Consider the following 15,390-nt stretch of genomic DNA (forward strand, 5'->3'; position numbering starts at 1 on the left):
CGAGGCGGGATCGTCTTGCCAGAGCCTTTTCTAATTGGTCCTTGCCGGACGCGGGAAGAATACTGGTTTTTAAATGTTGGATTTCTTTCTTTCTTTTCTTTTTTTTAACCAACTAGTGATGAACCCTTTCGAAGCTAACAACTCCAACTCGGGGTCTTCTGCAAAGTTGGATAATCATAATCATAGAACTTGCCCGTTAGAGTTGTGAGTTTGCGTGAATCATGAGCAGTGCGTGGCATACGGCACTCACGTGTTCCTTACCAAGTTCGCAAATGCGTGCTTGCAGAATGAGGAAAAACAGAAGCAGAAGGCGTGTACTCACACATTCATTTATATTTTAATTCTACTACTACCACCTCGTGCGCTCCTCACTCTTTGTGGTTGTCACAAGATATGATCTATTGCTGCTTCCTGATACTAGGCATATTCATATATTATGTTGTTTGCTTATCTGCTTCCTTTGTATTTCTAATTATCAGTAAGGTTGTGTGTTCTTTAAGAGTGAGAAATTGTACTTAAAATAAGTACCCAGGACAGAACCTGGCACCTTGTTAACCTGTGGAGGACTGGAATAAGCACAATGGTGATCTTCTCGGGCCATGACCATTAAGGAAAATCCTTTGTTTTATTATATGGTAAAACATGAGAAAAGGTTTTAAACAAGTACTTTTAAAAAAAAATCTTTGGGTAGGGCGCCGTGGTGCACGCCTGTTATCACAGCGTCTTGGGAGGCTGAGACAGAATCGCGGGTTCAAAGCCAGCCTCAGCAAAAGCGAAGCACTAAGCAACTGAGACCCTGTCTCTAAATAAAATACAGAATAGGGTTGGGGATGTGGCTCAGTGGTCGAGTGCCCCCGAGTTCAATCCCCGGACCCGCCTGGTCCCAAAAAGAAATCTTTCTGGTTCCAGAATTGCATGTGCTTATTAGGTAGTCCATCCTACATTAGTTCATTACTTGCTTGTGGGGTTGCATGTAGGATTGAAAATATAATTTGTATACGTAAGTGCATAAGAACGTGTGCAGAGAATACTACTGGCACGCAACACCCTCCCACACGCCGGCCAAACGGCCCCACCTACTCTGCACGCCAGTGGTGTTGCCCGTATTGTTAGGGTTACGGGGCGCAGGTGTGTCTTTCCTGTGTTTCCCAACTAGCCGAAGTCGCCTCGTTTATTTGGGGTGACATATCTCATTTTATGGTAGCTCCTCGGTTAATCAGTCACTCCGCTTTTCATGGCCTTCAGCTGGTGCGGTCTGAAGCCATTAAGAAAGCTGCGGCCTGACTACGTGTGCATCTGGGGCCGGGTCCTCTACCGCCAAGGGGGCCTTCAAGTTGCCGCTGCTCCATAGTTTGGCCAAATTTTTGGTGTGGTCAGACTCTCAATTTGGCCCGCCAAGAGTGAACTCGAATGTTTTCTTTTTCTGAAGGAAAAAAATTTTAGTCTCATCAGCCCTTGCAAGACAGGCAGCGCGGACCTCCAGGAGCAAAGAGATGCGCCGGGTAGAGGCGCCCGCGGAAGCCGGAAGCGGCGCGACTTCCGGCCGGGCCGCCATCTCGTCGTGAGACAGCACTAGCCGTGCCGCGCGATGTCGTCCGCAGTCTCGCCCTGGGGTTGCGGCGGGCAGCCGGAGATGGAGGCGCTGGGCGCCGCGGGTCCCTGGCGGCTGCGCTTCTCGCCCTACGCCTTCAACGGAGGGTAACGCCCGGCGGCGGCGGGAGCGGTGGGCCTGAGGGCGCGCGGCGGAGCTCTGACTCTTGGGCCCGGGATCGGGGAAAGCTGCGTGTGCTCTCGTGCCGCGCTCCGGGCCTGGTGCTGTCGGAATGCCGGCTGGGTCCTAAGCAGTCCTTTCCCTGGTGGCGTGGGTCTCTTGACGGCCGTTCGCTGTAAATTGAGGCCGCCTTGAGTGTATCAGCCGTTTCTCACTGACGACGGTTCTTGGTTTGGTTTTGCCGCTGGGCACTGGACCCAGGAGCTCTACCGCTGAGCCACACCCCCAGCCCTGTTTATTTTTTGGTATGATCTGCTAAGTTGCCCAGGCTGGCCTCGAACTTTGGATCCTCCTGCCCTAGTCTCCGTAGTCGCTGGGATGACAGGCGTGCAGATGGTTCTTTAGAAAAAAACAAAATACCAATCAGGTCCTTAATTAACTTGAAATATTGAATGTGAGAGTGTTTTAAGACCGTGAAGAATCAGTTTTAGTTTTGGTCATGCTACTGAAGAGCAATGTGGTCTTTGGGTACCTCTTCGTTTCTTTTTTTTTTTTTCTTTTGGTGGGGGGCACTGCCAGGGATTGAACTCGGGGGTGGGGGTGCTCGACCACAGAGCCACATCCCCACCCTATTTTGTATTTTATTTAGAGAGGGTCTCCCTGAGTTTGCTTAGCGCCTCCCTGGTTGCTGAAGCTGGTTTTGAACTTGGGGTCCTCATGCCTCAGCCTCCTGAGCCACTGGGATTATAGGTGCCTGGCTACCTTTTCATTTCTTGAACTTAAATTTATTTTTGTTCCTTAGCTACTTAGTATTTCTGGGGAGAATCAAAGACATTTTGTGACGTACCAGCAATGATCATATTCAGTTCTCAGGATCAGTAAATATTAGATGATATTTAGCCCGGTGAGGCTCTTGGAAGTTAAAGACCTTGTGTGAATTGAGTCAGGACTTGAATTCAGAATTCTGTCATCACTGGGTTTGTTTGCTTTTCCATTGCACTCATTAACATGTCATGTGATGATTCATATTATAAAGTGGATTGTCAGACCCATTTTATAATTCTTTTTTTTTTTGTACTCTACACACCAGCCTTTTGCCCCCCTCCCATTTAGAGACAGGCTTTTGCCAAGTTGCTTAGCCTTGCTAAATTGCTGAGGCTGGACTTGAACTTGGGGATCCTTCTGCCTCAACCTCCTGAGCCGCTGGGATTACAGGCATGTGCCACTGCTCCCTGCATAAATCCTTGATAATAGAATTTCAGTTCTCATTCACTTTTTTACCCCTTGTCATCCAGTTTAACTTGTAATCCAGTTAAAGCTATTACTCTTCTAATATTTATAATCTTTTGATTATTACATTGTCACCCATTCTCAATCTTTAGCATGTATTGCGGCTGGCTTTCAGGCAGCCTCTGCTTCTACAAAATGAGGTTTATTTCTATTAATTTTTAGCCTCCGAGTCTGTCCTTAGCAGTCACATGTCCCATACCTGGGAGTATAATTCCCAAGACTTTTTCTCCAGTTCTACTTCTCATAAGTTCCTCAATTCCATTTGTTTGTTGTTGTTGTTTTCCTGTAAAACATTTATGCCTTGATTTTTCTATTCTCACCATCTGAGGAGAGTAAGCAAAACAAGCTAATTATTCTTTTTAACCACATCACCTCCTTTAGATGTGCGGCATAGTTATGTCATTATTCTGCTTCTGTAATATCATGGATGTCATAATGGGTTTTCCCAGCTCTGCATTTCAGTCCATTTTGTGTGTGTGTGTGTGTGTGTGTGTGTGTGTGTTGTTTGGGGTGCATCCCCTTTTCTCCTCTTTACCCTGCTTCCCTCCCATTGCATTACTTGTTCTGGAGCATGTTTCTGTCCCATTTTACATTGTGGTGTTGTCAGAGTAGTCATCAAACCCTTTTGTGCAAATTGAACTTTTTTCATTCTTGCTCAGATAATCTTCACAGTACCTTGCTAAAATTCAAAAAAATTTTTTTTTTTATAAATCCATAAATCTTTAGCTTGACATTTGGGCCCTTCCACAGCAGGATCCCTGTCCATCATGCAGGAATATGTCTCTCCACTCTCTTGCACTAAAATGGCCACCTGAATGGTTGTTTTCATGTACTATGTAACTATTAGCTGTTTCCCTTTGCTTGCTAATCCCTGGAATGCATCCTTTTCTACTTTGAAACTTTGGTGAAAACCTTACTCAGTAAAATAGGACCTCAAGTTTTCTGAGTACTGTATTCTGGAAGGCACTATGCTAGGTGCTGTGACTTTTTATTTTTATTTTTTGTCAGTACTGGGTCTTGCACTTGCTCACAAGCACTCTACCACTGAACTACATCCTCAACCCTAGGTGTTCAGTGTGGATTGTTGTCATTTAATTCTCAAAGATACCCTGTAACACAGACACTGCTGTTGTCATTAACTTGAACCTGGAGAATTTGTCTAAGGTCACAGAAGTGTTAGGTGACAAGTGAAGGTCTCTGCCTCCAGTAATTCCAGAACCCAGGTGCTTAGTCATCTTACTCTCATTCAAGCATATGCCACTGCAGTCATAGCTCACATCGAGTAGAGGAGCAGTGCTGCATAGTCAGTGTTATAAGGGCTTTACAACTGTCAGCTCACTTAACCCTTGCCAATACCCAACAAGACTCTGACTTATAGCTCTGCTGTAAGAACGGAAATTGGGGCCTTGAGAAGCTAAATAACATACCCAGCAGCCTTGTATCTGCTAAGTTGGAGAGCCAGAATTAGGACCCAGGTCTGCTTTTGGAGTTTGCGCTGTAAGCATCTTAGGGGAAATTTGCTCTCTGTCCACTCGTCAGCAAGTACCCAAGTGTCTGCTGTGTGCAAGACATTAGATACTCTTGGCACATGAAGATGCACTGCTCCCTTCTGCTGAACTGAGGTTGTATTGTTGTGACGCTATCTATACCTGGTCCTCATTTCATCATTTTATAATGTCAGGGTTTTTAATCTACAACCTTGCATTAGTAAGGTTTCTGATTTGATGATGATGATAATTCAGTAGCTTTCTCATTTATTCCTGTCAGGGAGCCTTTGCTTGAATTTGGGATGATTAGGGTTTTTTTCAAGACATCTACAGCCAGTCTTTCCTCTTCCATTGGAATCCTGTTCTTGTTCACATCCAAATTTGTCCTGTGGAGCATCCTTCCATTAAGAAAGGTAGGGTTACCACCCTGAAGCATTAATTTTCTCTTTGTTTCCTCAGTACTGTATTGGCAATTGCTGGTGAAGACTTTTCGATTGTTGCTTCTGACACTCGGCTCAGTGAAGGCTTTTCTATTCACACTCGGGACAGCCCCAAATGTTACAAGTTGTAAGTAAATGTTTCTAAGGACATATTTCATAATGTCTTTGTGATGACATAATGCTGCAAAAGATTCCACCGGTTAAGCAGTTTGTTTAGTGAGCTTTTACGCTGCCTTGGGAGCTTATCTTGTATTTTCTCTAAAGAACAATTTTCTAAGCATTTTCTAAATTCATTGCAGAGTTTTTGATACTTGCTGTATCTGGGTACCCACACTGCTTTTGGTAACCTATGTGTTTTTATCCTAGCATCTCACTATTAAAAATTCAAGAACTTTTATTCAACAAAGGAATTTCATAATGAACACCAATATGCCATCCCCAGGATCTTACCTTGAACATTTGGTTAACATTTCTTTCTATGCCTCTATTCATTTGTGTAAGTCTACTTATGCGAATAGAAATGTTTTGGCTCATAGTGCTGGGAATTCCAGCCTTGGGAGAACAGCATCTGGCCAGGGTCTCTGTACTGTGTCATAACATGGCAGAAGGACAGAGAGAAAGGGGTGCACAGCATTAGTCTGTTCATGAGGGCTCTACCCGAAACATGCCATCATAGTGGCAGTTAAACCTCAGCTCGTTTTGGAAGGGACAAACATCTAAACCATAGCACCAAATCTACTAAGTGTTCTTAAATTTTCCTAGTTTTTTTTTTTTTCCTTGAATAACTTAAAGTTTTAATGGGCTGAATAATTCTCTTCCTAAAATGTATGAAATGAAGCCATATATACCAAAATAGAACTGTCTGTATATATCGCAGAAGTGCCTCTTGGTGATTAGCTGCGGTATGTATTTGACCATTTGGGAAATGCTGTGAATCTTTGTTAATCCCAAGTTGAGTCACAGCTTACTAAGCGTGAATTGGAGTGGGAATGAGACAGATAAGGTGTGGGTCCTTCTGGGCCCTCTGTACAGGCCCTTGTGGTGCTGTGGGGAGCAGGCGAGGAAGATGACAGCGCCTTGTTTCCTGGTTTGAGCATGGCCCATGTCTTAACTAAGAAGCATTGTCCCAGTCCCTTCTGCCCTTGGATGCTGCTTTCTTTTCTGCCAGTGCTTTCCCCTTCTAAGATGTACCTTTCAGAGTTTGAGAGTACTAAATGTTGAAAAGAAAGCTTTAAACTTGGCTTTATAGACACCATCCAGTGTGAGTTTTGTCACCTGGGTAGCATCTGTTGTGATGAGTGTGCTGCTGAAGTGAGCACCCTTTTCTCCTTTGTCTTAATAAAATACACAAGATATGGAGATAGAGAATGATATAACACCATCAGATTTTAACCATCCTTGCTGAAATGTGCTTTTTACAGAACAGACAAAACAGTCATTGGATGTAGCGGTTTTCATGGAGACTGCCTTACCCTGACAAAGATTATTGAAGCAAGACTGAAGGTAGGTGCTTTTGTACTTGTCTACACCATTGAACATTAGAAACAATCCATTAGATTCTTAGGCCTGCAATATGACTGTTGCTTAGAACAGCTGGAGAGGCATGAATTTAACAGGCAAAACATTGTATCCTAGAAGTGAAGTGATCCTGCTGACCAGGTTTGTTGAGGTCTCATTGTGAACCAGCAGATCCTTCACATGCTGATATCTCTGTACCGTGAGAAGTTCTTTCTCCAGGTAGCCTTAGAGGGGCTTGTAGGAAACTTTTCCCTCTAAAACAAAACAAATTAATCTGGGGCAGGAGGTGCCCCAGAATGTGTTAGCAGGCACTTGGTTTGAAGCACTGTCAGCTGAAAGGATTTCTCCCTTTGTACTGTTGACCTTAGTGTACAGACACATGAGCAGGAAGAGGAAGGAATAGACCAGGAGTGAGGGTGGGAGCTGTAGCCATCACTGACAGGCTTCAGTGGTGGCCACCAGGGGTAGGGGGTGGTATGACAGGAAAGTGCCAACAAGGTGGTCACGTGGCTTTGCTTGTTGTGACCATTAGTTGAGGCTGATTGCACACCAGTTGTGACACCATCACTAGGCAGGTGTATATTGGCTTCACTGGCACTGACTTGGGCTGGATAGAAATGATTTCACTGTTCATGAGTTGTTTGCGCTTTTTAGGACCTTATGTTCAAGGTTTCAGATATGTTAGCAGGTATCTACAGTGATTGTTAATGGTATTTTACATAGCTTTTCATTTTTCTATATTTTGAAAGTCATGGTTTGGGTTTATAGTGTTGGGTTTCTCTTTAGTGATGCTATATGATTGACAAAAATTAAGTCAACCTAAACCCATTTTATATTTGGGAGTTTTGCAGAATTTCTGTTGAGTTATTCTGGATTCCCAAGAGTCTGACAAATCTAGGATTATGAAAACACTATATTGTTATCTTAGGAGCCTGTTTTTTTACTTGTGTTCTCCACTGGGGATGCTTCGAGGAGCGAGACCACTCTCTGTACCCGAATCTTGCAAACTAAGGATCTGCCCTTTGTCTCCTGTTCTCACAGGTGTTTGCAGAGATGAGGGCCACATCTGGCTCTGATGTGGGTCAGCAGACTGATCTGTGGCAGGCCAGATGACGAGTGTTTTCAGCCTCATGGGCTATTTGGCCTCTGTCACAGCTGCCCCACTCTGCTGTTGTCCTGAAAAGAGAGCTGGAGATAGTATGTGATGAATGAGTGTGGCTGTGTTCCACCATAGCTATATTCGCAGAGACGGGCAGTGGGCTGAAATTTGGCCTGTGCTAGGTTTTGATGGCCCCTGGTCTAGGTTCACAGTGAAGGGAGGTGTGGATTTGGAAGGCTTTCCTAGGTTACCTCATGTGCCCTCTTACAGGGCCAGAGAGTGGAAGGCAAGCTTAGCATTTGTTCCCTTGAGATTTTGGGGATCTAATAGAGTACCACTTTACGTAGGTATTGTTGTGTTTGATGTGAAAGAGACTTGCAGGCTCCACCTTCATATGCCTTCTGTTTTTACCAAATCTTGCAGATGTACAAGCATTCCAATAATAAGGCCATGACAACGGGGGCCATTGCTGCGATGCTGTCTACCATCCTGTACTCAAGGCGCTTCTTCCCATACTATGTCTACAACATCATCGGTGGACTTGATGAAGAAGGTAGAGCCTTGATTTCTGGCAAGGGAGGGAGCGTGGTTCCCAGATATGTCCCTTTTTGCTTGGAGTGGAAAGGAGCCGTAAACTCCCTCTAACCCAGCAATTCATGTTCTGGTCACAAGAAAGATCTCAAGCTAAGAGGGATCAATGACCTCAGAAGGCACATAGCAAGTACTGCATGTGGTGCACATTAGCAGTCAGTTATTTTGCTCTTTCCTGGGGGTCTTGCATACCATAAAGTTAGTAATTTTGCATTTTTATCTCTTAGAGAAAAATATGGCCTATGGGATCTTGACCTACATGTGATCCTAAGTGATCACAAGGAATTATTGACATATTTAGTAGTTGACTCAAAAAGTTTTTGTAAAGTGATGTCTTTAAAGTCATTTGGTGTACTTACTGTCTATACTTTCTCAGTGTTCTGAGAACCTTTCTGAAACACCTCTTTGGTTTTCTATCAGAAGAAGACACAATGTCTGAGAAAGTGTTTCACCTGACATTTCCATCTGTCTTTGGTCCACAGCTGCTTTACCCCCACATGGTGCTGCTATTTTCTACCAGTTACAATTTTGATATCATTTGCTTCCAAAAACACAGTCTCCCAGGACAGATGCATGCCACCAATTAGAGGCTGGATCCCGGGCTTTCCTCTTGGTTTATTTCCTTATTTGGGTGGCATGCATCTCCCAGATATTTCTAGAAAAAAAAAATCAGAGTGGCCTTTTTTTGAGATTTTGCTTTCAGAATCTGATATTTTAGGGTGATGATCCTTGTCTCCTTCACGTGCTCTTTCTCTACCTCCTGTCTCTCCTATCCCTTCTCTCTGTCTGCTATTGTTCCTTATTTTCTCTACAAGCATGAGGATTTTTATCCCATATTTTCTTATTTTTGCCCTATATATTGTCCATCTCTCTGTTTTTATTCTAATTTTTAGTTTTTCTCAAATTTATTTATTGGGTTTTTTTTGCAGTGCTGGGAAGGAACCCAGGGTCTCACACATGCTAAGCGAGTACACTACCACTGAGCTGTATGGCCAGCATACAACTTTAGTTTTTCACTCTATTACTTTTGTTTCTGGTGTCTTCAATTTCTAAGCGCTTTTCCCTGTTTAATGGCTTTTTTTTTTCAATCCTTCTATTATTTATTTTGTACTTGATTTGAAATTTTCTTGTATTGTTTGCATTTCATTAGATTGTTTTTTGTGTGGTTTTATTTTCCTTGCCTGTCTCTGTAGCAGAGCCTTCCTTCAGATTTTTTTTTATTTCTGGGTGACCGTTTGTCTTTCAGAGTGGTATACCAGAAGGTCTTGGTGTCGCTCACCAGCTGGCTTCAGCTGGGTACTTAGGTGACCTGCACCCCTTTGGATGAAGGTTTCTTAATGCTGGGTGCCTACCTTCAAGGCCTCAGAGGGGAAGAAAGCTAGAGGTCTGCTCTTTTCTGTCAGCTTTCTATTTGTTGCTTCTATTTTCATTCCTTCCTGAACCCTTTCTGCTCTGAGCCTGGTGCCCTGAGTCCAGAGCCTTCCTGCCTTCTGAGAGGCGACCTGGAGGCAGTGCTTCCTGTCGATGAGGTGAGCAGCTGCCCTTCTGCATCTGCTTTACCTGAGTCTGTGCCTTTAGTCTCTTTGTTCCTGCCATGCTTTCTAAACATTTTCCCCAGAAAGGAACCTTAGTTTTTCTGTAGTGAGAACAATAAATACATGCTTATACACTTTTGTAGTTGCGCATGAGTAAGACAGTAGTATAGGTTGAGAATCTCTACTCTGAAGCCTCAAATGCTCTGTAATTCAAAACTTGACTAGCACCATAGGTGGGAAAATCCACACCGCAAAACTGTTCCGTGAATGAAATTATCTAAAATACTTTATGAAATTACCTTTTGGCTATGTGTATGAAACGTAAGTGATTTTCACATTAAGATTTGGGTCCCAATCCCAAGATACCTTATATTGTATATATAAATATTCCAAAATTTAAAAATCTGAAATTCTTCTGGTCCTAAGCATTTTGGATGAGGGATGTCCAACCTGTATTTTCCTGTAACCATGCATTGGATATATTGTATATTTTTAAGCTGATGACTCCAAATATGCCTAAGGACTCTTAGCATCTGATTCCGTGCTATGAGGCTGTACTTTGGTGTGCCTCACTGTCCTCCACAGGCATTCAGGTTGTTCAGCTTTCCTTCCTGTAAACAACATGAGAAACATCCTTGTAAGAAATATACCTCTGTGTATTTCTCTAATTGTGCTTTTCTCCTCCAGAAAAAATTCCTCATTGTTAAATTACCAGATCAGGGATTCTTCTTTTTCATTTTGTTTTCATTACTGCCCAGTCCTCTAGAAAGGATGTACAGTTCACTTCTACCAGCAGAGAACGTGAGAGCTTGATTTTATGTACGTTCTTAGTTAATCTGTCAGTCTTAAGCATTTCCTGCTTGGTTAGGAAAGCCAAAACTTATCTGTATCTCTCAAGGACTTACTTATCTGGCTTTATTTTAATTAATTTATTTATTTGAAAATCATAGAGCTTTTTGAATTTTGTTGAGGGAAAGTGCTTCACAGTCAAGCTTTATGCCCCTGCACAGATGTTGCCAGTCTCTCTTGCTTTCTCTAGGGGCCTCTTGAAGTCTGTTTGTGGCAGATCTCACCCTTTCCTTTGCTTTCCTCAGATCTGTTCTTTCTAGTTTTCTGAACTTAGTTCCACCCTCAGGGAAAGCTTTTGTGTCTCATTTTGCTTGTGGCCACTCAGCTTGTACGAGTTATGGTTGTCTTTTGCCTTTATGCCTCTTTTCCATTCCTTCTTGGTAGGCTGAGGTTAGTGGACCTTTGCTTCCTCAAAGACACTTCCCTAGATTCTCTTGGGGGACTTCATGTTGCCTTGTCCAGCATGAAATTCAGTCTTCATATTTCTGCAACAGAAAAAGTACACAAAGATAACAGTGGCAGTTGTGCACACAAGGTAAGAAGATTTTCCCTACCCCACATCTCCCAGGTGATGCTGGAGTACTCCAGTTCTAGTGTCATGTGTTGTTCCAGTCAGTTACATGCAGTTTTAGGCATGCCTTCTGAATGATCCATGATGTCTCACATCCATAATTTTTTTTTAAAAAAAAGCTTTTTCAAAAATTGCAGAGTGACGTGTTCTTTACTTAAAAACTCAAACAATAGAGAAGCATTTTTGTTGTTTACCTTCAATCCCACACTCAAAAGATAATCAAATACAGCTTGCTATTTATTCTTCCGAAAGCTTTTGTATACCTATAAAATTTCTCATTGTTGAATTACCAGATCAGGGGATTCTTCTTTTTCGTTTTGCCCTAAGCATTTTGGATGAAGGATGTCCAACCTGTATTTTCCTGTAACCATACATTGGATGTATTGTATAGTTTTAAGCTGATGACTCCAGATATGCATAAGTTTTCTTAAGTCTTAAAGAACAGGATTGTCTTGTACATGTTACCCAGCTCAATTCATTCTGTATTGTCCCGTCTTCCATAGTCCCGTTACATACATGTAAGTCTTCTTCCAGGGCTGCTGAGTAGTAGTAACAAGGTGCACACTGAACATGTGTGCACTGCAAACTACCTAAGTATTTTGAGTGTATTAACCTCATAACCTCTCTGGGGTGATAGCAGATATTAATGTTTTTGATCACTGAAACATGGCCTGAGCAGGCCATATTGGGATACTGAGGGGCGGGGCTGGCTCCAGGGTTTGCTCTTTCTACTGACAAGTTTTGTACTCTTGGGTGATATAGAGGTGTCTTTCTTGTTTACAAGGAGTCATGACTGAGTCGTCGTGTGTGTGCTTTCACACCAGGAGGTTCTTAGGCCAGAGAGGGCATCATTTACATCTGCTTCAGTGGAGTCTGCCAGGCACATCCTCATTGTCCCACAAGTCTCTGTCATGTTGCGAGAAAGTGGATTCAGATTCTGTTTTTCTTAGCTTCTCGCTATTCTGTTGGGGGAGCAACCAGGAATTAAACCCAGGGGCACTTAACCAATGAGCCACATCCCCAGGCCTTCTCTCTACCCCACCCCACTCCCTTTTTATTTTTATTTTTTGAGATAGTATCTCACTAAGTTGCTTAGGGCCTTGCTAAATTACTAAGGTTGGCTTTGAACTAGTGATCTGCCTTGCCTGCTGAGCTGCTGGGATTGCAGGCACATGCCACTGTGCCCAGCAAAGAAGCTGTTCTTTTATTTTTTAAAAAATATTTTTAAATTTTTTTTTTTGTTTTTTTAGTTGTACAGGAACATAATGCTTTTATTTTATTTATTTATTTTTATGTGATGCTGAGGATTGAACCCAGTGCCTTGTACATGCTAAGCTACAACCCCAGCCAAAGAAGCTTTTTTTTATCATTCTAATAATTCAAGTTGTTATAGTTTGGGCAAACCTAATATTTTACATGTGTCATTTATGTTTTTCTGAAATTCCTCCTTTATGAAGGATTAGTTTTATGCTTCAAACACAGCAAGTATTCCTTATGATCACTCATGCATTTACCACTGGAAAAATTTTCAACTGTCAGGTCTATGCCAAAACTATACTAGTTAGAAATATTATAAAAACTATACTATTTAGAAATATTAGGGATTTGGTCAGAAATTAGAGCAGACCCTGTAACCTATTAGCCGATGCATCTGCATCCCACTGCATGTTGGGGCCACAGGTTGATACCAGCAGCATGACCTTGCAGATCATGTCAAGTGTCTAGTAAGTAGGTTGCCTGCAGTGTCTGAGCCTAGGGTTGGGTCTCTTGCTCTGACCATGCTTTCTACTGGTGTCACCGGCACAGCAGTGAATGTGTTCTGGTCATTGGCTGAAGTTAGCCTAGTTGGTGATGCATTTCACATCATGTTTTGACTGGATTTATTTTCATTTTTACCGTGGTCTGGGTGGTGATTGGGTGCCGTCCTTATGGAGACTGTTTTCTTCTTTAAGGAAAAGGAGCTGTGTACAGCTTTGACCCAGTAGGCTCCTACCAGAGAGACTCCTTCAAGGCTGGAGGCTCAGCAAGTGCTATGCTGCAGCCCCTGCTCGACAACCAGGTAAGGAGCCTGTGTCTGGCTGTGGCCAGATGCAGCACCTCCCTCTTAGTGCTCTTCCTTTTCCTAAGGAGCTGCTGAGTTCATCTGGTTGGTTGCCCTGCCCAAACCATGCCGTGTCTGTTCTGCCAGCTCTCTGGGGTCTGACCTCTGCAGCAGTTGGTCTGTGCCCTCCTGAGGTCATGAAAATGCTTTTTTACCCCTTCACTTTTCTGGTTCTAACTTCCAGGGATGTTTTTCATTTGTCTCCACCATCATAGCTGCCAAGATTCAAACCTACATTTCTGAATTTACTTTCCAATCCCCCTTCTGCCTCCAGTGTTCCCTAGTTCACTTGTCAAGTATGATTTGTTTGGCCATACCTTTGGTTCTTGCTTATCTGCCTCATTTCCCACCACTGGACACTGCTTTTCCCTAAAACCACACACTCTTCACGTGTACCTCCCCCACAGTTAGGAATGCCTGGTGCTCTCAGCCTGCAGTGTGTCCTTTAGCACTTGACTTCTTGGGTACTCTGCTGCTGCCTTCTTCCAGTGGACCTAGTTGGTGGCTGTAGAAATTGGTCCTGGCCCATTTTCTTCTTAGTTATGACACTGTCTCTTCCTCTGCTTACCTGTCTCTACCTTGCTTGATTTAGTTTCTCAAGAATGGAAGCTTTGCCAGTGAGTTCATCCCAGGTTTCTGGTGTGTGTGATTCATCCAAGACTGGCAGTTCTTGGTTTGAAGGGCATTCTAGGGTGATATTTTTATTATGAATCTACAGACCTGAGAGAGTACTGGGGGGAGGCTGGAACCTTCCTTTGGCCTTTACCATCACAGGACACTCATGCCAGCCTCCTGTCCTTCCAGGTTGGTTTCAAGAACATGCAGAATGTGGAGCATGTGCCATTGTCTTTGGACAGAGCCATGAGGCTGGTGAAAGATGTCTTCATTTCTGCAGCTGAGAGGGACGTATACACCGGGGATGCCCTCAGGATCTGCATTGTGACCAAAGAGGGAATCCGGGAGGAGACTGTTCCCCTGCGGAAGGACTGATGATGGGCTGTCCCTGGGGGCTGTTGGGCAAGGTCTTTTTATTGTGAAAGAACCCTAAAGTACCTGTTCTGTTAAAATGTGCTTTATCTAAGGAGACAGATTTAGAAAGTAGAATTTCTTCTTTCATTTTCTTCATTCTCCCCACAATTGCCTGTCATCCAGAGGTGTTGCTGAATTTTCCCTCATATTTATCAGCAAGGAATTTGGAGAAATCTATCTTATTGGCTAGCTTATCTAAGGAACTGGGCTCTTGGTGTTTATTTAGTTTACCCACTCACCTGAAGGAACTTTTAAGACACTTTTTTTTTTTTTTTTTTTTGCAGTGCTGGGGATTGACCCCAAGTCCTCATGCATGCAAGGCAAGCACTCTACCTCTAGGCTACATCCCCAGCCCTTGTAGGGATATTTAAACTGCCCAGAAGGGATGTTGTTTATCAGGGTTTTATTAAAACTTCAGTGTATATAAGTGATATAGCTTAAAATTTTCATGCCTGGGACTATTAAGCAGGCAATCTGAGAAAGCTGTGCTGTAAAAAAAAAAAAAAAAAAAAAGTCTTGAACCAGAATTTCTTAAAAATTGTAAAAGTGAGAAGCCTTTTACGCGGGCTTTAGCCAGAAATCTGGGATAATTTTTTTTTTTTTACCCCAGATCTTATTAAATAACTATTTGGCTAATAATTATAAAAACTTTAAATAGTAATCCCAAATAGTAGAAGGCAATTTTGGAGTAGTCTCACAAGTGCTTTGGTAATGTTACAATAGAGAGAAGGCTCGGGTAGAGGTAAGTGGTGGAATGCTTGCCTAGCATGCCACAGGCCCAAACCTAGAATCCCAGTATCACAAAGAGAGAGAGGACCCTAGGTTTTGATAGAGCTAAAGACTTTTTTGTCTAAGAACTGTAAAGTGCATTTTAACTTTGTTTTTATTTGGTGGTTTGGTTTTTTATTATTGTTTTGGTACTGAGGATTGAACCCATACATCCCCCAGCCCTTGATATTCTTTGAGACAGGGCCTTCCTTAGTTGTAGAGGTTGGCCTTAAACCTGTAATCCTCCTGCCTCGGTCTCCCAGATTGCTGGGATTACAGGCTGCAACACTGCACCCACCCAGTTGTTGAACAGTTTTACTGTGCAGTTAACCTAGGTGCTGTGACAGCCTATGGTGTGATGGGGTTTTTACAATGTTGGTTGATATTAGGAACCAGTTTCA

The 15,390-nt window shown here is 43.0% G+C and overlaps 1 protein-coding gene across 1 annotated transcript; it reads left to right on the forward strand.

The window, feature by feature from the left end:
* Window positions 1–1,535: 1,535 nt before the first annotated feature.
* Window positions 1,536–15,107, forward strand: Psmb1 (proteasome 20S subunit beta 1). Its single transcript, XM_027939431.2, has 6 exons — window positions 1,536–1,698; window positions 4,948–5,055; window positions 6,350–6,431; window positions 7,969–8,098; window positions 13,044–13,150; window positions 13,997–15,107. The coding sequence occupies exons 1-6, from the start codon at window positions 1,589–1,591 to the stop codon at window positions 14,180–14,182; spliced, it is 723 nt and encodes a 240-aa protein (XP_027795232.1). The 5' UTR covers window positions 1,536–1,588; the 3' UTR covers window positions 14,183–15,107.
* The last annotated feature ends 283 nt before the right edge of the window (window positions 15,108–15,390 follow it).

This window comes from Marmota flaviventris, chromosome 6 (genome assembly GCF_047511675.1).
Source record: "Marmota flaviventris isolate mMarFla1 chromosome 6, mMarFla1.hap1, whole genome shotgun sequence".
Taxonomy (NCBI): Eukaryota; Metazoa; Chordata; class Mammalia; order Rodentia; family Sciuridae; genus Marmota; species Marmota flaviventris.

Excerpts from the sequence above, each read along its gene's own strand:
- Psmb1 (XM_027939431.2), top strand. The coding sequence starts at position 1,589 with ATGTCGTCCGCAGTCTCGCCCTGGGGTTGCGGCGGGCAGCCGGAGATG. Across the intron at positions 5,056-6,349 it reads AGCCCCAAATGTTACAAGTT|AACAGACAAAACAGTCATTG; the intron begins GTAAGTAAATGT and ends TGCTTTTTACAG. Across the intron at positions 8,099-13,043 it reads CGGTGGACTTGATGAAGAAG|GAAAAGGAGCTGTGTACAGC; the intron begins GTAGAGCCTTGA and ends TTCTTCTTTAAG.